This window comes from Procambarus clarkii, chromosome 19 (assembly GCF_040958095.1).
Source record: "Procambarus clarkii isolate CNS0578487 chromosome 19, FALCON_Pclarkii_2.0, whole genome shotgun sequence".
NCBI classification, from domain to species: domain Eukaryota; kingdom Metazoa; phylum Arthropoda; class Malacostraca; order Decapoda; family Cambaridae; genus Procambarus; species Procambarus clarkii.
Window position 1 is genome coordinate 19,466,120 of NC_091168.1, and position 26,561 is coordinate 19,492,680.

The window sequence follows — 26,561 nt, forward strand, 5'->3', positions numbered from 1 at the left end:
CTTCTTGTATATTTGGACTACATTAGCCGTTTTCAAAATTCTTGGCAGTTCCCCTGTTGCCAGTGATTCGTTATACGCTATGGAAAGTGGCAGGCACAGTGCTTCTGCTACTTCCTTTAGTATTCAAGGGGAGATTCCATCTAGGGCCTATAGCCTTCTATCATATCCAACTCTAGCATAAGCTTCCTTACATCCCCACTGACAATCTCAAACTCTTCTAGTGGTTCCTGGCTATCTATTCCCTCTCTTATCTCTGGAACTTCTCCTTGCTCTAATGTGAAGACCTCCTGGAATTTTTATTCAGTTCCTCGCACACTTCCTTGTCGTTTGTAGTGAGTCTGTCTGTCCCTACCCTCAATTTCATTACCTGTGTGTGTGTGTGTGTGTGTGTGTGTGTGTGTGTGTGTGTGTGTGTGTGTGTGTGTGTGTGTGTGTGTGTGTGTGTGTGTGTGTGTGCGTGTGTGTGTGTGTGTGGGCTTGCATGAACGTTGATCAGGACAGTTGAAGGACGCTTTGAGTGCCCGACAAACAAGGGGGTGTGTTTGTTAAGGTCAAACCGCCACACACACACAATTCCAGCACCTACAAATTGCCTAGTTAAATAGACCCCAATGTGGAAAGTAGTGTGAAATGGAAGGGAGGGTGGAAGAGGAAAGGTGTATTAGTGTGTGTGTGTGTGGAGTGTGTAAGTATGTGTCTTAACAATCCACAAGCAGGGGTGGCCCGACACACCTATATGCGGCCCACCGGCCACATAGAGGCCACATACGAGGCCACATACGAAGCCACATACGAGGCCACATAGAAGCCACACGACCTCCCCGCTGCTTCTACAGCACCTTCAACACAGTTCAAGTTAAAATACTGCATATTACGTATTGAAAAACTAACATTATTATCTGTCGAGTGTATTCTAAGAGAGTGCTCGTAGGGCCTGTCGCCCTGGATGTTTGTGAACGCCAGTCTGAACTTTAGACTGATATCTTTTAGACTCTAAAAGATATCAGTTATGTATGGTTCTAAGGAGATCATCGGAGGAGTTTGAAGCCGTCTCATAGAGAAAGCAAAGTCACATTCTGCATGCGGTAACAGCACAAACTGAAGTTCTATACAAGGTGTTGATGCAAACTAGCAGGTGACACGACGAGTTAGTACAACTGATAACAATTAAAAGAATTACCAATAACAGGTGATGATATCATTTTGAGATTGGTATGGGCGCTGGACAAATGAGGCGTTGACTGGACAAATTGGTATGGACGCTGGACAAATTGGTATGGACGCTGGACAAATTGGTATGGGCGCTGGACAAATTGGTATGGACGCTGGACAAATTGGTATGGACGCTAGACAAATTGGTATGGGCGCTGGACAAATTGGTATGGGCGCTGGACAAATTGGTATGGACGCTGGACAAATTGGTATGGGCGCTGGACAAATTGGTATGGACGCTGGACAAATTGGTATGGGCGCTGGACAAATTGGTATGGGCGCTGGACAAATTGGTATGGACGCTGGACAAATTGATATGGGCGCTGGACAAATTGGTATGGATGCTGGACAAATTGGTATGGACGCTGGACAAATGAGGCGTTGACTGGACACAAACTGTGAGTCTGGCTACAGTTGGAGGACCACAAATGATGGACAACAAAGCTGGCGCGGCTGCTAAATATAGCGTAAAGCTACAAGCTGTGTACTCAAACATTCGAACTTCACAAATTCCCTCGCTGTACTGATAGATAGAGAACCGTTGTTCACTAAAACATTAAATATAATTAATGTTATGGATGTCGTCATCCAGACAGAGCTTCTCACCAGTCCGAACTCTTAACCACAGACAGTTCGGCAGTTTGTTTTGTTTTATGGAACAAGGTAAACACCGTCAGAGACTACCATGTTACTCTGATGTTCAGTGATCAAGTCTGGCACCTGTACCGAAGCGCTGTAATGAACTATGTGATGCAATACATATTTTTACGTAACAATAGGACAGGATGTGCGTGAGGTGGGCGACAATGAAGAGGTGCGCGATCACGCTGTCATGCTGGATATCACAGAACACTAAAATAAACCAATTCAGAATCATTCACTGTTTGTATATTTATAATTGAGAAAACTGACGCAAAATTACCCAAAAGAATGACATAATAACAGCATAACTTGTAATTATTATCATTCCTTTCTATATTATTTAGATTTTGAAGCAATTTAGAAGCAGCGATTTATAAAAATGTTTACATCTGTGGCAGGAGTGGACAGGTGTTACAGTCATGGAACAACTATCAGCTCAGCGAGGAGACAGATGTTGGTAAACCATGTATCAGAGCCAAAGGAAGATGCCAGGACACAGTCAACTGGTGACACGTGTATCACCCTGTGTCTGCCTTCGAGCTGGACATACAAGTTACTGAACGACAGCTTATGTGGTAACTTCCCCACTTTTAAACGCCTTGTAAGACATTCATGAACTTTATCCTCACACACACACTTAAGCATCCAGAAAGATTTTTAACTTAAAGAATGAGTTCCCAAAATATTTACTCAAGAAGATAATTACACCGAGAGGTATACCAGCTTGTGTGTGTATATATTAATAGTTTACTTCAGTGAAGGCCGATGTTCAGGACTAAAGTTTACTTGCTGCTTGGTGAGTAAACTCTTGTGGTTGATGAATAAGCTACTGTGGCAGCCTCAATAACCATCCAGAGGTTGACAAGCCTTAAGCCCAACACCAAACCAGACCAAGAAGTACCAAGTGCCAACAATAACAGCCAACGAGGCAAGAAGGTGTTACTGTTATATTCTTTGTGTTCTTGTTCGAGCGTCCTTGTCACGACTCGCAACAGCTAGAATGATGTGATACTTGGACCGTCGCCCCTCATGAGTGCCTCACCCCCGCAGGCTTCTTGAGTGTGCAAAGTCACGAAATCCTGCAGTTCCCCCTAGACGCGGCCCCCCCCCCCCCCTACCCAAGGCTTACTTCAGCGACATCAGTCTTAACTTATTTAACGCTGCGGTTCTCTCAGGATTATGGATTATATACACAGAGGGGTATATTTTGCTTCCCAGTGTATATACACTGAAAGGTGTACCACGGTTCCTGGTATATATACAGAGTATCCTTCAGTACTGGATTAAGTTCAGGATTAAAGTATACTTTTTAGTGGGTCAGTAAGCTTAATAACCCTCCGGAAAGTTGAAAGGCGTTCAGCCCAGCAACAAACTAAAGGATTATTTCCTGTATTTTTACAGATAAGTTTATGTATGATAAAGATTAAAGAAGATGAAGAATGACAGAGAAAGCTAAACTGGGTAAGAAAGATATAAAGCAAAGGTGATGGATCATTCTCAAGTGGTCGAACAGCCTGCAGATATTTTATTAATGGCCAGAGATACTAAGAAGCAGAAGTCTGGCTCTCTACCCTCTCCTCGCTCCTCTCTCTCTCTTATTGTGAGCACTCTAGCCACTAAGCCAGGCAAGTTGGCAGTCTTCTTGCTCTTATAGTATAACTTTCTCATAAAAAACTCTTTGGGTGCCAAAAAAAAAAAGTCTTGAAAGAGACGAATGTCGTCTATACCTTCACCTGCCCACTTGGGGACTGTCAGCCCCAACGATCTCAATATATAGGCAAGTCAACAACCTGTCTTCCAAGGCGCCAGAGAGTGCACAAAGAGCAAGGTTCTATTAAGGAATATAAAGTCACCACATATAACCAGGTCATTACCAGAAATATCCTGACAAACACCACTAAAAATAATCAACAGATTCGACGACAATAGATGACTGGACACCAGCGAGACTCAACAAATTAAACAAACCCAGCCAACTTTCAGCACCCAGCTAACAGCAACTTACAGAACATCCAACATAAGAGAGGGGTATAAACAGCAGTGGGCCTTGTGAGGTTTACCTGGAGGCAATAGTGAGGTGCTTCACATCAACCCGGTTATAATGTATATTCGTCTACTTTAAAAAGTGTATCCACTTGTTCCCTGCCTTTGAGAATGTTGACAAGGGACAACGAAACGCATCTATTAGCGTCAGGCCATAATAAAACTGAAAATTATCTTTGGAGAGCTCATTTGTCAACTTTCTTCTCAAGTGAAATGAAAACATAATAAAAATAGAGAAGATTCGTGCTAGAATCATTGATCTCACCTTTCTCTCATACCGAAGAGAAAGAGTGATAATGTAATTAGAGAGATAATATATTAGATAGATTGGTAAAGTATTACTGTGGGCTGGGAGGAGCAAGAGCCATTCATCAGGCACAAGAGGCGAGGCAGTGAGGGCAGTAACGTCATCAACATGAGTGCCTTGGGTCAATGGACGCAACCTTCAACTGATAAAATTAATGAATTTTCCGCCATGACCCAAATGACAGTAATCTTCGAGTTTGAAGGCTATAAATCGAGGGACTCAGTCTGAGTGAGATAGCTCGCAGCACTCGGGTGCTCGAGCGCAACCCGTCTTCATCAACAAAGACAAAACGCTCGTTAACTCAAGACACCAAACCCACTGTTCTAAACGAGCACCTTTTACTTACCACCACTTCCAACTGATCACGTTCGAATTTTTATCGAACAGCGCTTCACGTAAGTCGACTGTTCGAGTCCCCCCGCCCCATCCCAAATCCTTCTCCTGACCCCTTCCAAGTGCTATATAGTCGTAATGGCTTGGCGCTTTCTCCTGATAATTCTCTCTCTCTCTCTCTGTAAACGCGTCACTCACCTACTACAAATGCGAATAATTAAGTTCAAGAGAACTTAAACGCCTAACATAACTTAACCTACGCCTAACTATACATAACACTCTAATATTTAATAATATTAATTTATTAAAAAAAATTGAATACTCAATACGTTAATATCGATAAATGCGTCTTTAGGGGTGGGCCACCGCTTGGACGAGCTTAGCACAAGGACGGGTACCTGGAAGCACTCAGTCGCCTGAGAGACAGGTTGGAGAGAGGCCTACGGACGGAGAAAGGGAAGGTGTAGACTAAGAATGAACACCTGTGACGATTCGTTGCTAATTTCTTGAAAAAGTTGATGAGCAAGAAGGAGGAGAATATGTCATCCCTTGAATATAAGACTCGGGACAGTTTATGTTGGGAGATAATCTTGTTCAAACACACAGTTGCTTCGTAGCTTGATTAACTCTCTCTCTCTCTTTCAATTGCATGTTGTTGCAGCACCTGACCTCCTGCCGACGGCACAGGGCTGGCACTGTGCCTCACGTGACCTCTCTGGCCAAGTGGCACTGGGAGGGGGGTGCTGGCTCGTAGGGAGGGGGAGGAGGAGGAGGAGGGAGGGGATATGTTGAAAGGCAAGAGAGGGAGGGAAGGGAAGAAAGGGGAGGGAAGTGAGGGAAGGGAGTGAAGGGAAGGGAAGAGGAGGGAGGCAAGGGAAGGGAAGGAAGGCAAGGGAAGGGAGGCAAGGGAAGGGAGGGAAATGAAGGGAGGGAAATGAAGGGAAGGGGAAGAGAAGGTAAGGGAAAGGAAGGAGGGAAGGGAGAGATAGTGACAATGAGCCCCTTGCGACGACCAATTTCCACTTGTGAATAAAAGTAATTCTGAAACTCATTTATCCTATAATAACTACAATAAAACAAATGAAAAATATATTTTTATTTAAACAAGCAAATTGTCCACATTCCACACGTGAAAAATCTTCAGAGGTGCAGTCAGTGAGCCGAGACCAGGAGCCGAGGGACGGAGATAGGGGGGCCAGATGCTATTACACATACCATCCTGGGGTGTAATATTTTCAGTTTACATTAGAGAGGGCAACACCCTCACTTGTGTCACATAGTGACCATCTTTAGATAACATTAAAGAGTGACAGGTCTTGATAAATTGCTCAATAAGTTTATTTATTAGTTAATCTTCAGGTGGAAAAGGTTTAAAGAACCGGGTTTCTTTTCCCTGTGTCCTATTTACTGGGTCCATTATTTACTTAGGTGCCCCTCATTACTAGGTACTATCGAAAATCAAACGCCGGCCTTACAAGAAGAGAGCACAAGAGCCGTTGGCAACCACTAGGTGAGTACAAGTAGCTGAGTACCAATAGGTGGATACTCACTCACCGGGGTAGAACAAACAACTGCGCCAACTATTCATCTCGCCAGCAATAAGCCATTAATCTGACGGACACTGTTCGCTTGTCAGCACAACGCTCGCATCGTAATAAATCCGGATTCTTCCCACGTCATCAAGCGAACGCCGCCACCATGTAAACACACGAAGGGAACGCCGCCACCATGTAAACACACGAGGGGAACGCCGCCACCATGTAAACACACGAAGGGAACGCCGCCACCATGTAAACACACGAGGGGAATGCCGCCACCATGTAAACACTCGAGGGGAACGCCGCCACCATGTAAACACACGAGGGGAACACCGCCACCATGTAAACACACGAGGGGAACGCTGCCATCATGTAAACACACGAGGGGAACGCCGCCACCATGTAAACACACGAGGGGAACGCCGCCACCATGTAAACCCACGAAGGGAACGCTGCCATCATGTAAACACACGAGGGGAACGCCGCCACCAAGTAAACACACGAGGGGAACGCCGCCACCATGTAAATACACGAGGGGAACGCTGCCTCCATGTAAACACACGAGGGGAACGCCGCCACCATGTAAACACTCGAGGGGAACGCCGCCACCATGTAAACACACGAGGGGAACGCCGCCACCATGTAAACACTCGAGGGGAACGCCGCCACCATGTAAACACTCGAGGGGAACGCCGCCACCATGTAAACACACGAGGGGAACGCCGCCACCATGTAAACACTCGAGGGGAACGCCGCCACCATGTAAACACACGAGGGGAACGCCGCCACCATGTAAACACACGAGGGGAACGCTGCCATCATGTAAACACACGAGGGGAACGCCGCCACCATGTAAACACACGAGGGGAACGCCGCCACCATGTAAACACACGAAGGGAACGCTGCCATCATGTAAACACACGAGGGGAACGCCGCCACCAAGTAAACACACGAGGGGAACGCCGCCACCAAGTAAACACACGAGGGGAACGCCGCCACCATGTAAACACACGAGGGGAACGCCGCCACCAAGTAAACACACGAGGGGAACGCCGCCACCATGTAAACACACGAGGGGAACGCCGCCACCAAGTAAACACACAGGGGGAGGGGAACAGCTTAGCAACAGAAGACAGTGAGTGACTGTGAGGGATGAGATCTCAGAGTGGCGAGATGTCATTAGCGGGGTCCCACAAGGATCAGTCCTTGGACCTATCCTGTTTCTCATATATGTAAGTCATCTTTCAGAGGGAAGAAACTCATTCCTTCCAGTGTTTGGTGATAATTAAAAACAATATGATGAGGATTAATACAGAGGAAGGCAGCAAAAGACTTCAAAGATGACCGAGACAAACTGAAGCAATTGTCTAACAAAAAATGGCCACTAGAATTTAACTCAAGTAAATGTAAAGTAATGAAGTTAGGTGGTGGGAGCAGAAGGCCGGACACAATGAACGAAATGGGAGACGAAATCTTCCGTGAAGCAGGAATCTAGGAGTTGATATCACACCAAACCTGTCTCCTGAAGCCCATTAAAAGGATCATCAGAGGCGTATGAAAGACTGGCTAGCATCAGAACTGCCTTCATATATATTATAAAAGAATCATTTATAACCCTGTATACAACATATGTCAGACCAATCGTATAGTATGCGGCTCGTTCAAGGTATGCCACCAGAGTATTTCCAGAGCTACGAGGCAAGAGTTACGAGGGAAAGGCTGCGTGAATTGCACCTCACGTCGCTGGGAGACAGAAGAGTTAGGGGGAAGACGGAACATCCTCCTGGAAATTGCTACGGAAAAGACAAAATGCTCAGGAATCTATACATCAGTTGAGAGGCGGGACCAAAGAGCTGAAGCTCAACCCCACAAACAAAATTAGGTGAATACAACAAGTTTAGTACAGGAGTAACGCCCCCCCCCCCTCCAAGGCCCACCGACCAGGTGCCACCATCCTCGCGACACAGAAAACGAGGCCATGAAATGCTTCAGATACAAGGCAGACTATGATAAATATCTAAGGAATTTTGTGTAACCTGTTCCACAGTATTTTGAAAGTTATATATACATAATAGAATATTGTGCAAAAAGCCTTGTTTCAAAGAGGCTTATATATGATGCATATTATATATGCATCATCAACATGCATATATAATACGACTACATATACTGTATATACCTCCCAGTGGATATATTAGCATGAAATACATAACTGATTTATAGATAAAAAGTGTGTGTGTGTGTGTGTGTGTGTGTGTGTGTGTGTGTGTGTGTGTGTGTGTGTGTGTGTGTGTGTGTGTGTGTGTGTGTGTGGGGCTGGAGTGTGCATGTAAATAATGGTTGTGTGAGTTTTTACGCGCGCGCCCTTGTTTATGTAATTAGTGAGGACGTGATTGAGATTAAACACTCACATTCTAAGGCTAGAACGTGAATGTTTATAGGTTATGTGTGTGTAGTTAGGGTGTATGTGTGGGTACCAACAGGGTGTATGTGTGGGTACCAACAGGGTGTATGTGTGGGTACCAACAGGGTGTATGTGTGGGTACCAACAGGGTGTATGTGTGGGTACCAACAGGGTGTATGTGTGGGTACCAACAGGGTGTATGTGTGGGTACCAACAGGGTGTATGTGTGGGTGCCAACAGGGTGTATGTGAATAAGGGAATATTTTTATTTTATTATTGTATGTGTTGGTTAGTGTTAAGGATGTAGGGCGTGTGTTTGTTGTGTGTGTGTGTATGTTTGAAGGCGACGAGAGTATATACTTGTGAATGAAGTGAATGTCATATTGCATTCCACACGGAGGAGCTCATTCATGTTGCATTGTATCCTGAGTGGTCGCTCAGAACTCGTGTGTGTGTCGGGGCCCACGCTTGGGCAGTGTTGTTGCATCTTGGAGCGTTGTCAACAGGAAGGGGATGAGGATCTGGTGGAAATATTCATCAACGTTCCTGGCACCAGGTGTTGTCAACATGAGGGTGATGGCGGTCCCATCAAGAACTACAGCAGCGGCAGCAGCAGCAGCAGCAGCAGCAGCAGCAGCAGCAGCAGCAGCAGCAGCAGCTGGCTCCCTTCCAGAAAGGTCTTCCAGGCATGCAAAGTCATCTTAGCACCATCCGGGAATGAAGGAGAGGTCGATTGGTTCTCGTGATCAAAGAACTCTTCGAGATTTCTGTCCCTCGACTCGCAACCAATTTACAGCTTCTCTAGCGTCCAGAGCCAGTCCTTAGAGACACAAGTTAGTGCTTCCCATCGCGCCCAGTCTTCGGGCCAAGTCTTCCGTTCATGGCATCTTAAATCAGCTTGGTTCGTTGGGTCAAAGTTTCTTTCTTGTGAAGTTCTTGAGCTGCTTCTGGCCGATACTCTTAGGTCTTGACTGTTGCTTAAGATAGTCAGAGACTGCCTGGAAGGTTGTCAAGATCATGCTTTCTGCCTGGGAAGTTGACAAGGTCAACTTGTCCATTCCAAGTTGGTTGTTAATGTCTTCTGATATGTTGACAGAAGTGACCTGTAACCTTAATGACAGTATAAAAGTAACTGAATCTGTATAAGGCAGTTTGAGGCCATACGAGGCAGCTCCTATTGGTCCATGCCTGGCGGCTCTTATTGGCCTATACAAAACATTTCCAATTGGCCCATACGAGGCAGCTGTTATAGGGCTGTTCGAGGCAGTTTATACTGAACATACGAGAGGTCTTACTGGTCAATACAACGCAGCTCTTATTGGCCTACACGAGGCAGCTCATCAGGGACAGCTCCTATTGGCGCTTGCGAGGCAGTTCTAATTGGTTCTTACAAGGCAGCACCTATTTACATGCATCAAAACTCATTCCCATATATCTAAAAACTTCGCTTCAAAGAGTCTATCAGTCCCGCATCTATTAAGTTACCGGGTAATTTATTTCATCAATCAACAAACCTATTTCCAAACCAGTATTTACCCAAGTCTTTCCTGAATCTAAACTGTCCTTGTGCATGGGTCCTTCCTGGAACTCTTGTCTCAATATAGCAACCTTGTAACCATCCAACCCTGCAGCTACCAACCCTGCAGCCATCCAACCCTGCAGCTACCAACCCTGCAGCCATCCAACCCTGCAGCCATCCAACCCTGCTTCACACTTGTGTTACAAGGTTTCTTAGCCTAATTAACCTAATTAAAGCTAATTAAACAAATCACTTGTGTACCAGGACATGTACACCTGGGCGGTAACTAGCGTCACGTCACGCTCTAGACAAGAGAGAGTTTACCATTTTAGTAAACTACCTGACGTCACAGTCGGCCATTTTGTTAAATGGTTGCCACGGACATCAGGCGCCGAAATTTACGATCATTAAATATCCTCATATGTCAAGAAGCCATTTTTCTGCAACTTTGCAAACTGTGATAATGTTTGTACTCGTGTGTAAATTTGCTTATGTAAAATATGATTTGTTTACTCGTGGGCAATTAGTGATATTCGGAGCAATATTTTGATAGTTTTGTTATATCTGGTTCCCAGGGTCTCGCTATCACAGGTATCCTAGAACCAGGGTCTCGCTATCACAAGTATCCTAGAACCAGGGTCTCGCTATCACAAGTATCCTAGAACCAGGGTCTCGCTATCACAGGTATCCTAGAACCAGGGTCTCGCTATCACAAGTATCCTAGAACCAGGGTCTCGCTATCACAAGTATCCTAGAACCAGGGTCTCGCTATCACAGGTATCCTAGAACCAGGGTCTCGCTATCACAAGGACCCCAGAACCTGCTATAGACCGTAGAGCAGGCAAAGGGTGGGGGGGGGGGTCTAGGTTGAGGGGCAGAGGAAGGGGGGGGGGTAGAAGGTCGCAAGCGGGAATTCTGGAGGAGGAGGTCATAGAGAGAGGAGAGAATTGGGTACTAATAAGTCCCCTCACATAGGGTTTGGGAAGAGGGGGGAGCCACCATGACCTCCTCTCACACACCCTCTCACAAGGATAAATTGGATTACCCAAGCCAGCTGGTTCATCTAGCCACAAGAGCATGTGACAGCTGGATAGAGGTGATGAAGCTGGCTAGATGCACTAGAAGCTGGGATGGTGAGAACCTAGCTAGTTATCACGTCTAGTTACTAGTGGCGGCGTCTAGGCACTAGTGACAATGTCTAGTAACTATTAACAGTAATAATCATGAACAAGAACATGTCATAACAAACACTAATGTTATAAATATTAACATTTGACAAACGGGGATGAACAACACTAACACAACAAACTCGAAGTGAAGCTTACTAAAGGTTGAAAAGGTCGTGAGTCAACTTTCTCCAAAGCTCTGTCTCTCTGGCTCTGTGTTTGTCTCTGCCTGTCTCTCTGGCTCTGTCAAATACACTTCCTCTGTCTCTGCCTGTCTCTCTGGGTCTGTGTCTGTCTCTGCCTGTCTCTCTGTCTCTGTCATATACACTCCCTCTGTCTCTGCCTGTCTCTCTGGCTCTGTCATATACACTCCCTCTGTCTGTGCCTGTCTCTCTGTCTCTGTGTCTGTCTCTGTCATATACACTCCCTCTGTCTCTGCCTGTCTCTCTGTCTCTGTGTCTCCCTCTCCCTATATACAAAACTAGCATCAGTGGGCGAAACATATGGTGGAGAAAGAAGGGCTTGTCAACAATTGTTCCATGAGTATGATGGTGGTAGTCCTCTCACTTCCCTCTCACTCCTCTCTCTCTCTTCTCATTCCCCTCTCCCTCTCCTGCTTACTCGCCTCTCACTCCCCCTCTCTCCCGCGACCCAATAACTCTCCCTCAGCTCGCCTCACAAAACTCACAACTGCCTCACCAGGCGTCACGTCTCCCGCTTACTGACTTTATCAGAAAAAATATATACACAAAAAATCTTCTCAGGGACTCTAAATTCCTTTAGCAAACCCCCTAACAAGCAAGTCCCTTGTTAGGGGGTTGGGAGATAAGGTTATAATGGGGGGAAAATGCTGCCAAAATTATTATATAACACTTGCCAAGGATATGAGGACAAGGAGCTGGGATATGAGGACAAGGAGCTGGGATATGAGGACAAGGAGCTGGGATATGAGGACAAGGAGCTGGGATATGAGGACAAGGAGCTGAGATATGAGGACAAGGAGCTGGGATATGAGGACAAGGAGCTGGGATATGAGGACAAGGAGCTGGGATATGAGGACAAGCAGCTGGGATATGAGGACAAGGAACTGGGATACGAGGACAAGGAGGTGGGATATGAGGACAAGGAGCTGGGATATGAGGACAAGGAGCTGAGATATGAGGACAAGGAGCTGGGATATGAGGACAAGGAGCTGGGATACGAGGACAAGGAGGTGGGATATGAGGACAAGGAGCTGGGATATGAGGACAAGGAGATGGGATATGAGGACAAGGAGCTGGGATATGAGGACAAGGAGCTGGGATATGAGGACAAGGAGCTGAGATACGAGGATAAGGAGCTGGGATATGATAACAAGGAGCTGGTATACGAGAGCGGAGTTAAAGAACAGTATCCAACCACTTGGATTATTGAGATCGAACCCCAAACCCGGCAAAAAGCAAGGCCCTTGCTCAACCCATCAGTCCAAATAGAAGAACATTAAACACATTCACATATTCTTTATCATAACTTACTCTAGACTGATGCTAATGTTAGTAATACTATTCACTAACATTAATAACTTCAAATTAGTAATCATTATAGAGTTACGAGAGCTGCCGGTTCTCAACATATAACGCCAACTTTCGTGAGAGGAGCTCACTAATGAACTCTATAACCGCCAAGAGTGTTATAATAACCATAAGATCACTCTTGGTGATATACGATGATATATAATCCTTATATTCCAACACTTTACACACCGTGACTCAAGTCTTATCACTTTTTAGAACACTGTTGTAATCATCTTAAGTGACTTAGGAACCAAAGGGGAAGTTTGGAGTCTTTATCAGTGTGTTGTGAGACGTGAGGTCGCTGCTCGTCTTCACCTGCTCTCAGGTGAAGGTGATTCTGGAAATATTTTGATCTTGATATAATGTTTCTACTGTGATGAGACGGTAGCAAGGCGCAGACATTCATAGGTTGAGAGAATACACATACATGAATTTATTAATACAGGTGAAGATACATACTGTTACTTATATATACATGTACACAGATAAAGTTATATGCCATGCAAATCTCTTATGCATATTCAGAGATTCGGCAATTCGTATATATATTCAGATTCGGTTATACATACATATATTACAAATACAGCTATATATACATATATACATAGGCCACTTTTGACAAGCTGGCGCCTTGTCAAAAGTTCCCCCATTTTTCTAAGAATTGTTTCCAACTGTATTTTTGGTATTTACAGCTACGGCGGGTAGGCGGTTCCATGAGTTTATAACTATGTGGGATGGGTAAAAAAAAAACATCTCTTGTTCTCAGTCCTACATTGCGGCTTGTTGAGCTTGAAACAGTTGCTCCTTGTTTGTGTTTCATGTGACCTTTTGAAGAAGTTGTCCGAATCAACATTCTCCAAATTGTTCAGTACCTTAAGTTTCAATGAGATCAGCCCTGGCATGTCTGGTCTGCAGTGTGGTTGGCCCTGAGGTCCTCGACCGTTCTTGGTACGAGAGTTGACAGTTCTCGGATGATTTTTATCGCCTGGTATTGAACTTTCTCCGAAGTAGATGTCTTTCTGAGGCTGAGATCACCATGCCTGGGTGGAGTAGTCGAGCTGGGGCGCAACAGCCACTTGTACACTTGAATAACCACTTTAGTTTTCTTAGAGTTAAAAGGTTCGTTCCACTATTCCTTGGGTGTAGTTGGCCTTTAATACAGCAGCTGCCGCTTGTTGTGCAACATTCAATAACTGGTGGATTTAGACTTTTCTTCCTCAATCTATTGCATGGAAGTGTTGGTGACTTGATAGTTATATTGTGCACTGAGATGTTCTACATGCAAGGTCTTGTATTTTCAATATTTAAAGCATTTTGCAGTCTTCCAACCATTGGTGCAGTTCATGTAAATCTCACTGTAAGGCCTCAATATAGTTTGCGCATCCCACTTTATCATAGATGTTGTCTTGACTCTATATTGAATTCTTTGGGTCTGACTGTCCCCAAGTGCTCCTGTGAAGGCATAGACGACATTCTTCTCTTTCAAGGGGTTTTGTTTGGTGTCATGGGAGTTCTTCATGAACAAGATGGCAGACATCTTGTTCTTATAGTATAATATTAGTTCACTCTTCTGGTTGGTGTCGCTACAGGTCACACTATTGATAGAAATCATAATTCTTAAGTAATTTATGGCCTACCATTCAAGTAGAGATTGCCAGATTTTAGTACTTGGCAGAGGCCGTCAGGGAGCCCCACAAACTGGTCAGTTAAACTTCCACAAACAGGCACAGAAATATTAAATCAAGATGAACGAAAAAAATGCCTGAAAACGCTCAAATAATTGACTCAACTAAATGCAATTTTAAGATCATTTTATTAAGGAGTTTACAATTGTGGTAATTACAAATATGATCACGTCAGTGGGTCAGTAGTTTCCCTGAGACTACCACAAAGGCAGTAATTAAGTGAATTACAGATAGGATCGTTAGCAACGGCAGATGAGGTCACATGACCTCACTCAACCAATCTTGGCCTAACAAGCTATTGAGTATATTCTCCGCTGTTAACATTTCGCTTTTTATAACTCTTCAACTATGGGTAATCACATTAATTTATATTTCATTTCTGTGTTTTTTCCTCAATAAATATTCCATTTATACTTTTAATAGAGAATGTCTATTTGTCCAAAGCTGAAGGACAGAGGCTTAGGGGTAGCCTCACCCAAATTTGCAGGGGGGACATTATCTAGTGTACGGGACGGACATAGGCTGGTCAGGTCAGGCCTAAGTTAAATTCTTCAAGAAATATTATTAATTATAGATATCTTGCTAGTTACGTGGAGTCAAGTGTGAAATATGTGGTGTGCACCGTTTAGAATGTTTGGTGATTGTAGAAATTCATAATGATACTTTTTTGATAGAAGGAAAAGGGAAAAACTTGGATCAAAGGGGATGGGGGATGATGGGGGAGAAATAGGGTGAAATGGGGGATAAGAGGGACATGCACTTGCCATGTATGGTCCCACATAGACACGCACTTGACATGGTTCAAAACTTATCCTATGCAAACACTTTCATACCACAGACATGGAGCTGCCGTGTGTGGTTCAAAACTTGTCTTATGACTATTTTTATACTAAAATAATACCATATATGTAATTGATTGCAAACATTAGTTTTCAGAGCAGGATGTGAAGGTGTTGCTAACATGTTGGGTATCTGTTTGGCCAGCTGGGCGGGCACCATGGTGGTCGGTGGCCAGCTGTGCGGGCACCATGGTGGTCGGTGGCCAGCTGTGCGGGCACCATGGTGGTCGGTGGCCAGCTGTGCGGGCACCATGGTGGTCGGTGGCCAGCTGGGCGGGCACCATGGTGGTCGGTGGCCAGCTGTGCGGGCACCATGGTGGTCGGTGGCCAGCTGGGCGGGCACCATGGTGGTCGGTGGCCAGCTGTGCGGGCACCATGGTGGTCGGTGGCCAGCTGGGCGGGCACCATAGTGGTCGGTGGCCAGCTGTGCGGGCACCATAGTAGTCGGTGGCCAGCTGGGCGGGCACCATGGTGGTCGGTGGCCAGCTGGGCGGGCACCATGGTGGTCGGTGGCCAGCTGGGCGGGCACCATGGTGGTCGGTGGCCAGCTGTGCGGGCACCATAGTAGTCGGTGACCAGCTGTGCGGGCACCATAGTGGTCAGTGACCAGCTGTGCGGGCACCATGGTGGTCAGGTGACCAGCTGTGCGGGCACCATGGTGGTCGGTGACCAGCTGTGCGGGCACCATGGTGGTCGGTGACCAGCTGTGCGGGCACCATGGTGGTCGGTGACCAGCTGTGCGGGCACCATAGTGGTCGGTGACCAGCTGTGCGGGCACCATAGTGGTCGGTGGCCAGCTGTGCGGGCACCATGGTGGTCGGTGGCCAGCTGTGCGGGCACCATGGTGGTCGGTGGCCAGCTGGGCGGGCACCATGGTGGTCGGTGGCCAGCTGGGCGGGCACCATGGTGGTCGGTGGCCAGCTGGGCGGGCACCATGGTGGTCGGTGGCCAACTGGGCGGGCACCATGGTGGTCGGTGGCCAGCTGTGCGGGCACCATGGTGGTCGGTGGCCAGCTGGGCGGGCACCATGGTGGTCGGTGGCCAGCTGGGCGTCCCGGTGGTTGGTAGCTAGGTGGCTAGGCATCCCGACCGGTGCTGAAGTGAGGGTCGGTCTCTAGAGGTTCATATGTGGGTCTGTCTGTGGGGGATCTGTCAGTGAGGGGTCTGTCAGTGAGGGGTCTGTCAGTGAGGGGTCTGTCTGTACCAGCTAGTCCTAGGGTTCTATCGTGCTCTCTTTGGATGCTCCGAGTTAAGGGAAGTTTCTGTCATGTTCAAGTAGGGGTGTAAGGAGGCTTCTCTCTAGTCTCTCAAGAGGCGCGGGGAGTGCATCCCACCGCTGCCACCATTATTTCACCTCAAATTATCATTTATATCACCTGTGGTCGCTTTTTTGTCCTTCCACCCTTACCTTGTCATTCCTACTACCCCTGTACCTCACCTTATACTCACTTATACTCTAATGCTGTCACCACTCGGAATTAATACACGGGTTAGAAGACTGTTCTGACACTTGTAGAATTATATCTTCATAAATTGCTTCTAGTGTCAGTCAGCTGGGGAACCAGTTAATTTAGTTCTGCGCTCTGGCATGTAAGCTTGAATTACATCTGGCCCACTAGTTCCAGCACTTTCTTGAACAAAGGAATACTTAAACCCGGGGCTTTCACCTGGTTCTTGAACATTCATATACTGTTCACAACCTCAATATTACCCCGGCAATATTACTGACTCGGGAAAGGGTATTAGACAATTATTTCAGGGAAAAACACAAGGGAAAGGTAACATGCACATAAGAGAATTAAAATGAATAATAAAGAATCTTCAGTTCAACAAATGAGATTATTAAATCAAACATTCTGGCCTCACTGGCCTTTAGCTAACGAGGTTCTGTCTGTGGGGGATTTATAGGGGTTTATCAGGTCGTAATATGTCCTGTCTGCAAGGACCTATCTGTGGGGTCTGAAACTACATGAAAGAGCTTGATACATAATTGATATATATATTCTCATACATAATATTTTACAGTGTAAAGATACAAACACAGTTGTATGAATATTAAACTTAAACACTTGAAATAATGCACAATTCTCGAAGAGTTTGAGAAGAGAGTTGTCTGGGACTGTTTATATGACTTGTATTTCTGTGTTGCAGAGGCGCAGTGTGGACGGGAGGACGCCTGGAGCCCCACATCACACTCAACATTATCTGGAGGATGTCTTCCCAGGCATGGCTCGTATGGCTGGCATCGGTGCGTCACGCATAGCCACACTTCAAGTTCTCATGACGCACACGCACTCGGAACCCTGGAGCTGTAACTCAAAGGCACATGCGCTCCTCGCCTAGTGCTCAGACACCCGTCAGCTTGTTGCCTCCAGGCATGCGTCAGCTAGTTGGCTCCAGGCATGCGTCAGCTAGTTGCCTCCAGGCATGCGTCAGCTAGTTGCCTCCAGACATGCGCTGGGTGCTGCCATGCGCCGGACGCTGAGACTTGTGTTCACACAAACTCGTGAGCACTCTGTATGACCTCTGAGCCCCTGCAGTATAGAGTGCTTACCAGTTTACTCGTGTATATGTATACACTATATGTATATAGTATAATAGTATATATATAGATACATTCATCGTCTTTTCTAATCTTTTATATTCCTTCCACTTATCGTTTTCGTGTTGTTGGCCATTATTCTTCTTCTTCCCCATTATCGTCTACTCCAGCGGTCCCAAGGAGAGCTTCGGTCTCCTCCATACGCCAAAGTGGCGCATATATCACTTTCTCCCAGATGCCTTGAAGAACGGCTCTTATATCCATACTTCTCCTACATCTCTTATATCAACATTTTACACTTCTTTATCTATTTCCCAGCGTTCATGCAAGTGTTTTTGGCGTAGTATTCTGTTCCTTCGCTCATCGTGGATAGGATCTGTGCATACTCTCATCTTGAATAGGATCTATATGTATGCAAATCATAAATAGGATCACTTTTTTCCCCTCTGTGAATCTTTGCAGATAAATACGCTTATTATATGTACCAGGTCCGAGGCGGGTGAGATAGGGGACCATTGGTCTATGGGACCACACAAGGAGGACAGGTGCGAGACAGCTGGGATGACGGACCCTTGCTTCTTGGGGCCATTCAAGGAAGTGTAATAATTATTCCCTATTTAAGTGAGTTTTGTTACTAATTGTAAATAAGGAGCAGCTATTTTTTATGCTTTGAAGTGAATCCTTTAAATGCGGATTTAATACGGCCACACCCCTAGTGTGGATTTTTTTTTTTTTTTTAGAAAAAAACAGAACAAATAGCTATTTAAAGGGAATATAATTGCGATCTCGGAAACAAAACTCAGGCAATTTAGATGCTGAAGTTCAACTGTCAAAAGCTGATTAAGGAGTATTTATTTCCAAAATGGACCTCCTCCCAAAAACTCAAATAAAATTATATTTAGGAAAGACATGTGACTAATACGTCGTATTAGCCGCTAGACTAATACAAATGGTTTCATCTGCCAAAATTTAGATGTGAGGATAGAAAAGGGATTTTGGGTCCTTGGAGCATTGGAAAAAAAAAATTGGCTCTCCGAAAAAATTGGAAAAACGATTCCAAAAAAATTGTTGTGCCATGTTGTGAAATAATAAATATTGAGGGGTTTTGGGGAAACAAAATCCAATTTGCCCGACTCTGTGAGACACGATGAGAAACTGAGGTTTAGTGTCTCACATATAGGAAAATGCAAGAAACTATTGGTATTAAGAAAATTTATCAAAATATGATTATCTACTAATGGTAAAGGGGAAAAGAATTTAGATTTTAATAAAATGACAAAAACTATATTTGTTGTTTTTGAGTCTGTTGAGATGAGAAATATGGCCAGGGTGAAGTGACATCACCCCCCATCTCACACCTCACCCCTCACATCACCCTCACCTCACCCATCACCTCACTCTCATCTCACACATCACCTCACTCTCATCTCACACATCATCTCACACATCACCTCACCCCTCACCCTGGTAATGTTGCCTCCACTCTCCTTCCCTATATCGTCCTCTATTATCACAAGCCCATTCAACCAGACTGTTGTGCATGCAAGTCATTAAAGAATCACAAACATCATTAAATATGGCAAGAATATCGTGCTTGGAGACACGGGTGGAGGGCGCTGGTGCGGCAAGCAGAGATCAGGCAGCATCCTCTCAAGCAGAGATCACGCAGCATCCTCTCAAGCAGAGATCACGCAGCATCCTCTCAAGCAGAGATTACGCAGCATCTTCTCAAGCAGAGATCATGCAGCATCCTCTCAAGCAGAGATCACGCAGCATCCTCTCAAGCAGAGATCATGCAGCATCTTCTCAAGCAGAGATCAGGCAGCCTCCTCTCAAGCAGAGATCACGCAGCATTCTCTCAAGCAGAGATTACGCAGCATTCTCTCAAGCAGAGATCACGCAGCATCCTCTCAAGCAGAGATCACGCAGCATTCTCTCATGCATAGATCACGCAGCATCCTCTCAAGCAGAGATCACGCAGCATTCTCTCATGCAGAGATCACGCAGCATCTTCTCAAGCAGAGATCCCGCAGCATCCTCTCAAAGTGGCTCTTGAAGCACCAGTGGGGTGCCGGTTCTCTAGCCCCGGGGCAGGAGACGTCAAGAGTTACCCAACCCTTTACGAAACATCTACATCTTTCAACAATCGTGCCAGCTTTCTCTGCGTTTATTAAACAGTTTGTGCATTTGGAAACACCCCAATGTTGTTTATAAACACCAGCCAACTGGCCCTCCAGTATGCCAGCTGGGTACTGGAGAACCAGCTGGGTACTGGAGAACCAGTTGGGCACTGGAGAACCAGGTGGTAAACACGCGGAAGCTGGCCATACTCGCCTGAGTATACCGCATACAACCATGAACCGCTGCTCAGGTTGAAATATACAGTTGAATGGATCTGTAAACAGGAACTTGTATTTTGTTGTAATTATCATACTGTGTAGAGTAGCCTTTCTCAGCCTCTTGACAGAGGCGTCACTCTGTCTAAACAGACAGTGACTGTCCCTCGCCTGTCTCCTGATGTGGTCCAAGAGACAGACTTCCTGCTCACATTAAAGGCTTATTGTGCCTGTCGTTGTAAATAAAAATAATAAAAAAATAATATATATATATATATATATATCATAAATATATGAAACTGTATAGTTAAACACATTAGAATTGTGTGTAGAATTGTGTATATTTACTGTGGGACTTTGCCTGGTGTAGCCTAAGTGTATAAGAGTGGAAATGTTGCCTGTAGTGGAGATGTATAAGAGATGTGGAAGTCTCATTCATTTATTGTTTGATGTGTGTCTCTGTTGTAACGTCCGCGCTCGTGTCACCAACACCTACACTCAGTAACGTAACTGGTGTTCAGCTCTATGTGACTCTACAGACGATAATACACAGCGTTCTGCGAATAGAATCGGTCAACCATCTTCTTGATGACAAAGAAATATGCATCTTGTATTATTTTTTCACAGCAAGAATGATTGTTTACGTTGGTTCTTGTACCTAACGTCCTGTTTCGTGGCAGGAAGGTGGTTCTATCATGTTACTTTAGGGGTTAGAACCAGCATGATGCTGGTTCATCTCCCTGGTCCCAGAGGGGTGACATCTCTAGAGACAGATGAGATAATGATGCTTTGAATCACATGATTTCAACACACTGGGAACACAGAACCATTGTCAACACCTTCGACAGACTGGTGATGAAGAACCAGGTGAACCGCCCGCCCATACACAGGGCGGGCTGTTGGTTGGGCCGGGTGGTAGAGCAACGGTCTCAATTCATGCAAGTCGGCGTTCAATCCCTGACCGTCCAAGTGGTTGGGCACCATTCCTTCCCCCCGTCCCATCCCAGATCCTTATCCCGACCCCTTCCCAGTGCTATATAGTCGTAATGGCTTGGCGCTTTCCCTTGATAATTCCCCCCCTCACTCATATCACTCACGGTTTTGATCCTGCACCCGACCAACCGCCCGCCCTGTGCATTTTTATACATGACTACACACACACATATGTATACACACCTGCATATACACCTTTATACTCACGTCATATTTCACAGGCTTCCTCCTCGTGGCTTACAACACAATATCCCGGATATTGTCCAATTTCAGGCTCAATATTTTCAGTGCCTGACTGTCCAAGACTCTCCCAACCTCTTCCTCACTCTCCCTCACCCGTCCCTGTCCCTCCCTCACCCGTCCCTCACGTCTCCCTCACCTCTCCCTCACCTCTCCCTCACCTCTCCTCCCAGACAATAAATCTTTCCTCAGCTGCCAAAATGTCCTTCACGAAGCCTAAACTGTGTTGCTTAATGCCAATAAAAGTGTATTAATTTTGCCTTGTTTTACTTACTCTTGCACAAGTAAAGGAGACCAAACCTGCCGTATCTGCCAATCTTTGCTGGCTTGCAACACTGTAAGAACTTACTTAGGTTTTGCAACATTTGTCCACTGTCTCCGAGGGCCGACCGTCACCCGACCTTCAACAATGGAGAGAGAGTGGAAGAGAGTTTTTGTATATTAAACAAGGATAAAGGAGAATGTAGGTGATATAGAAGGAATAGGAAAGAGAGAGAGAGAGAGAGAGAGAGAGAGAGAGAGAGAGAGAGAGAGAGAGAGAGAGAGAGAGAGAGAGAGAGAGAGAGAGAGAGAGAGAGAGAGAGAATGAGACAGAGAAAACAGGTAATTTTGCATTTCAATACCGGTGTCGAGGTCCATCATATTATTGACGGTCCAGGACGCTGGGTGTAGAGAGGTGAGAGAGCTGCCTGCTGACACACCTGAGGACAGGAGACACCTACGAGGTGTTGCCTGAGTACAAGGAGATAATGAGCGCAGGTAACCTCATCTGTCATCACACACAAGCAGCCTCCTTCGTCTTCACGCTCCTCGTCACCTTCGTCTTCACGCTCCTCGTCACCTTCGTCTCCACGCTCCTCGTCACCTTCGTCTCCACGCTCCTCGTCACCTTCGTCTTCACGCTCCTCGTCACCTTCGTCTCCACGCTCCTCGTCACCTTCGTCTTCACGCTCCTCGTCACCTTCGTCTCCACGCTCCTCGTCACCTTCGTCTTCACGCTCCTCGTCACCTTCGTCTTCACGCTCCTCGTCACCTTCGTCTTCACGCTCCTCGTCACCTTCGTCTTCACGCTCCTCGTCACCTTCGTCTTCACGCTCCTCGTCACCTTCGTCTTCACGCTCCTCGTCACCTTCCGAGATTCAGATCGAAACACATCAGGTAATAACTGGTTTTTCAGCAGAGTGGTCATACATTTGAACAATTTATTAACGAAAACGCATCGCTTTTAATCATTTATATTGGAAAGTATCTTATGTATAAGAATGATGCAAATAAGTCAAAATTTTATTTCAAGATTTGAACTAAAAATTAAGATGCAAGAGGATGGGGGCGTCTTAGTACAGAACAGAGGTGATTTGGTTAACTAATTTCTCTACATATAAAAATTAGAGTTTAGATATTGCTCTTTGCTGCAATATTAGTAGAAAACCTCACCAATACGAGCACCAAATTGCCACGTTGCAATCGACCCTGAGGGCACACACTTCAAGGTTAACTTCCTATGTGACCATAAATTATATTTTTTCGAGTCTAAGTTAATATTATTTTATAGTATACAGTAGTATATAGCTAGGCCTAGTATAGGTTAAGTTAGGTGTTCTGCCGCTGGGAATTACATCAGTATGTGCCTGAAGCAGGTAGTGAGCAGTGACTCCAACACAAGCAGCAGCAATCGAGGCGTTAATCGCGAAAAATTCTTCCTCAATGAATTTTGTTTAATGTGTCAAGTGATTTTCATCATGAGTTTAAAGCCTGGATTACCGAGCCACTGTTTATGAGGACACTGGAGGAGATGAGATGGAGGACACACTGTACTGAGGAAATGAGATTTTATTAATCAGGAGATCTGCTTCAAACCCAAGAAACACTAACTGTTTTTCAGCATGAGTGCTAGAGTCACCTCCAGTATTTACACCTTACTTAACGCTTTACACACTATGTAAATACAAATAAAAAAACACTTAATTAAGAAATAAATAAAAACACTTAACTTACCTGCCGGTCGGCCGAGCGGACAGCACGCTGGACTTGTGATCCTGTGGTTCTGGGTTCGATCCCAGGCGCCGGCGAAAAACAATGGGCAGAGTTTCTTTCACCCTATGCCCCTGTTACCTAGCAGTAAAATAGGTACCTGGGTGTTAGTCAGCTGTCACGGGCTGCTTCCTGGGGGTGGAGGCCTGGTCGAGGACCGGGCCGCGGGGACACTAAAAAATCCCCGAAATCATCTCAAGATAACCTCAAGATATACCTTACACTTTACACAAAACTGAAACGTATAACAATTAATTTACATATGAGAAAATACGACTTTTGATTTTCAAAATTTAACGAAATCAACAAAGGTGCCACTGGAGAGTCGCACCTCGAACGAGCACTTGTCACTCACTTAACAAAAACACTTTCCTAACCTCTGCCTAACTATGCATCAATAAAAAAAATAGGCCTAGATATCCATGAAGGCTCAAATAATAGGCCTAATAATGCATTAAGCTTCAAAATATAGGCCTAGCTGTGCATAAAACCTCAAATTATATGTCTAATTATATGTTAATTAAACCTCAAATTATATGTTTGAAAAAAAGTAATTCGATAATCCATAGTTTGAAACTTATCCTGTCAACTGGTTGCCAGGTGTATGAATCTGCATTACAGACACGATACAAGAACCATAATGATAAAATACATCAGGTTTACTAGCACAATACATCAGTCTTACTAGCATAATACATCAGTCTTACTAGCATAATACATCAGTCTTACTGACACAATACAACAGCGTTACAGACACCATAAAATAGTCTTATAGACACAATATAACAGCCTTATATTGGCACTATACAACTGAACACTATACACTATGAATACGTTTAATTTAAGTTTAATTTTAGTTTAATACAGTAAACTATATGCAACTGAAAATTATAGGCAGTATACAAGTGAAAACTGTACTAAATTACAGACAGAATACTGTACTAACTTTTAATCAACTAAAAAATAAATATTTCATGTACCCATATCTATCAGTCTACCTCGCATATTTATCCATATCTACCAGTCTACTTCGCATATGTATCCAGCTCTACCTAACATAAATACCAACCTATCTACCCAGATCTACCAGTCAACCTTGCATATATAATCAGACCTCTCATCTTAAATATTAAACTTTCCCTGAATATTGTATCAAAAATAATTTCACCCTTAACTAATTATATGTAATTATTTGATCCTACCGTAATATATAATTATTTTACCCTTAAAGGCAAATGTGTAATTATCTCCTTCATCCAGTGTGACTAAGAGTGTAACCTAAATACTGTACTTTATTGTGAACTGAAATCACTAAATAATGTACTTTAGTACTTTGCTTAAGTAGAGAATTAAGAGGCCCCTTAATAGCGTACTTTAGTACGGACTTATGAGCCAACTAAACACAGTCAGGATCTGAACTACGAAGCAACAACGCAAGTTGAGTCACTGAACCAATATTATCCTCTTACATTATTGAGTAGGATGGAGTATACCCCTATGGGTATACCTCGCTGCTTGGTGTATATACACCCAGAAGTATACCTCGCTGCTTGGTGTATATACACCCAGAAGTATACCTCGCTGCTTGGTGTATATACACCTAGAAGTATACTTCGCTGCTTGGTGTATACACACCCAGAAGTATACCTCGCTGCTTGTTTATATATAACCAGAAGTATACCTCGCTGCTTGTTATATATACACCCAGAAGTATACCTCGCTGCTTGGTGTATATACACCCAGAAGTATACCTCGCTGCTTGGTGCATATACGAGAGGTGTACCCCACTCCAGGAACACCGAGATGTGTACTCAGCTTGTGAGTGTATCTACACCCAGAGCTAGAGACACTTCGCTCCTGACCAAGCGCATAACAATTCTTTGCCTCTACCTATTTGAGGCATCAGAATTGGTGTTGAGGAAATAGAATTGATGTCTTGACAGGGAAAAAGAGAGCAGGACTTACAACTACAGTGAACTCCACTTTGCATACAGGTCCGCTGTTCAACCGTTGCAGGCCTGTGTAACACACCACTAGCCACACTCAGTCCTTATAACCAATAAGTTAAAGCTGAAGGTGTAACCAATACACTAAGGCTAATGGATATTACCAATAAGATAAAGCTGATGGGCATAACCAATGAGATAGAGCTGATGGGTATAAGCAAAAGGTTAAAGTTGTTGGGCATAACCAATAAAATGCACGTGATTGGTATAACCAACAAGTTAAAGCAGGGATAAAAGCAATAACACACATTCAATCTCTCTCTCTCTCTCTCATATTCTCAAACAGAACCTAATTTTCTTTTCTCCTGTTACAAGAAATCTTTTGAACAAGATAAAACTGAACATTTCACAATTTACTTTTTCTCTTCCTCCTACGCGTGCCGTTTTCACTTGCAAATTTGTTCATTTTGCGCCACGAGTTCAACAAATTGTCTGCCAGCAGCCTCGCTCCTCGTCTGACAGCTCTCCTTCTCAAACTTCCAAGTCGTCTGGTAAGACATTTTAGTGAGGAGTTCATGGCTGGTGTGTACGTTCAGTGGGGTTAAGACGCCTCAAATATTCTAGTAACAAGAAGAAGAATGATTATATATTTATACAACAAATACTCTCCCACCGCTGAGAGAAGCTAATTCTCCCCCACCACTACGGGTCTTCCCCTGTCATTCCATTACTGAGAGAGTAAACATTACCTGCTGTGCCAGCGCTTGAAGGGGGCCCCCTGCCGTGCCAGCGCTTGAAGGGGGGCCCCCTGCCGTGCCAGCGCTTGAGGGCCCTCCACCCCCCCCTCTTCCTCCCCAGAAACAGTTGTTCGGTGGTCCTAAACAACTGCTCTCATCCTCGGCCAATGGTGTGCTTCACCTGGCAAACTGTAACAACATCCTTCAGACATCCCAGCCACTCTTCAGGAATTCTCAGATCGTTCTTGATTGCGGAGCCTTGCGGGGCGTCGTAATTGTTTCTATTGGTGGATAGTTTTGGGTTGCTCGTGGGAATAGATGTTTGGTCGTTGGAGTGGATAGAGGGACTTGGAGGTGGGGGAAAACACCTTTGGAATAAGAGGTTGTTTGCATAAGCAGTCTAGAATACCTACATGTTTTCTTTTGAACACTACGCTCGGACCGGTTTACAACCGGCTCGCTAGTTACTGCTGGGTGAACAGGGGCAATCAGCTT

At 45.0% G+C, this 26,561-nt stretch overlaps 3 protein-coding genes across 3 annotated transcripts in view; 2 read left to right on the forward strand and 1 right to left on the reverse strand.

The window, feature by feature from the left end:
* The window catches only part of SPR (Sex peptide receptor), a 31,270-nt gene extending 9,661 nt beyond the window's left edge, over window positions 1-21,609 (forward strand). The window contains 1 exon segment of the mRNA XM_045741166.2: window positions 17,393-21,609. The gene's annotated coding sequence lies outside the window, so the exon portion shown is untranslated.
* Window positions 1,256-1,597, forward strand: LOC138366317 (golgin subfamily A member 6-like protein 2). The gene has a single exon (XM_069327346.1). The coding sequence runs from the start codon at window positions 1,256-1,258 to the stop codon at window positions 1,595-1,597; it is 342 nt and encodes a 113-aa protein (XP_069183447.1).
* Window positions 15,216-16,325, reverse strand: LOC138366318 (uncharacterized). Its single transcript, XM_069327348.1, has one exon. The coding sequence runs from the start codon at window positions 16,323-16,325 to the stop codon at window positions 15,216-15,218; it is 1,110 nt and encodes a 369-aa protein (XP_069183449.1).
* Window positions 21,610-26,561: the final 4,952 nt, after the last annotated feature.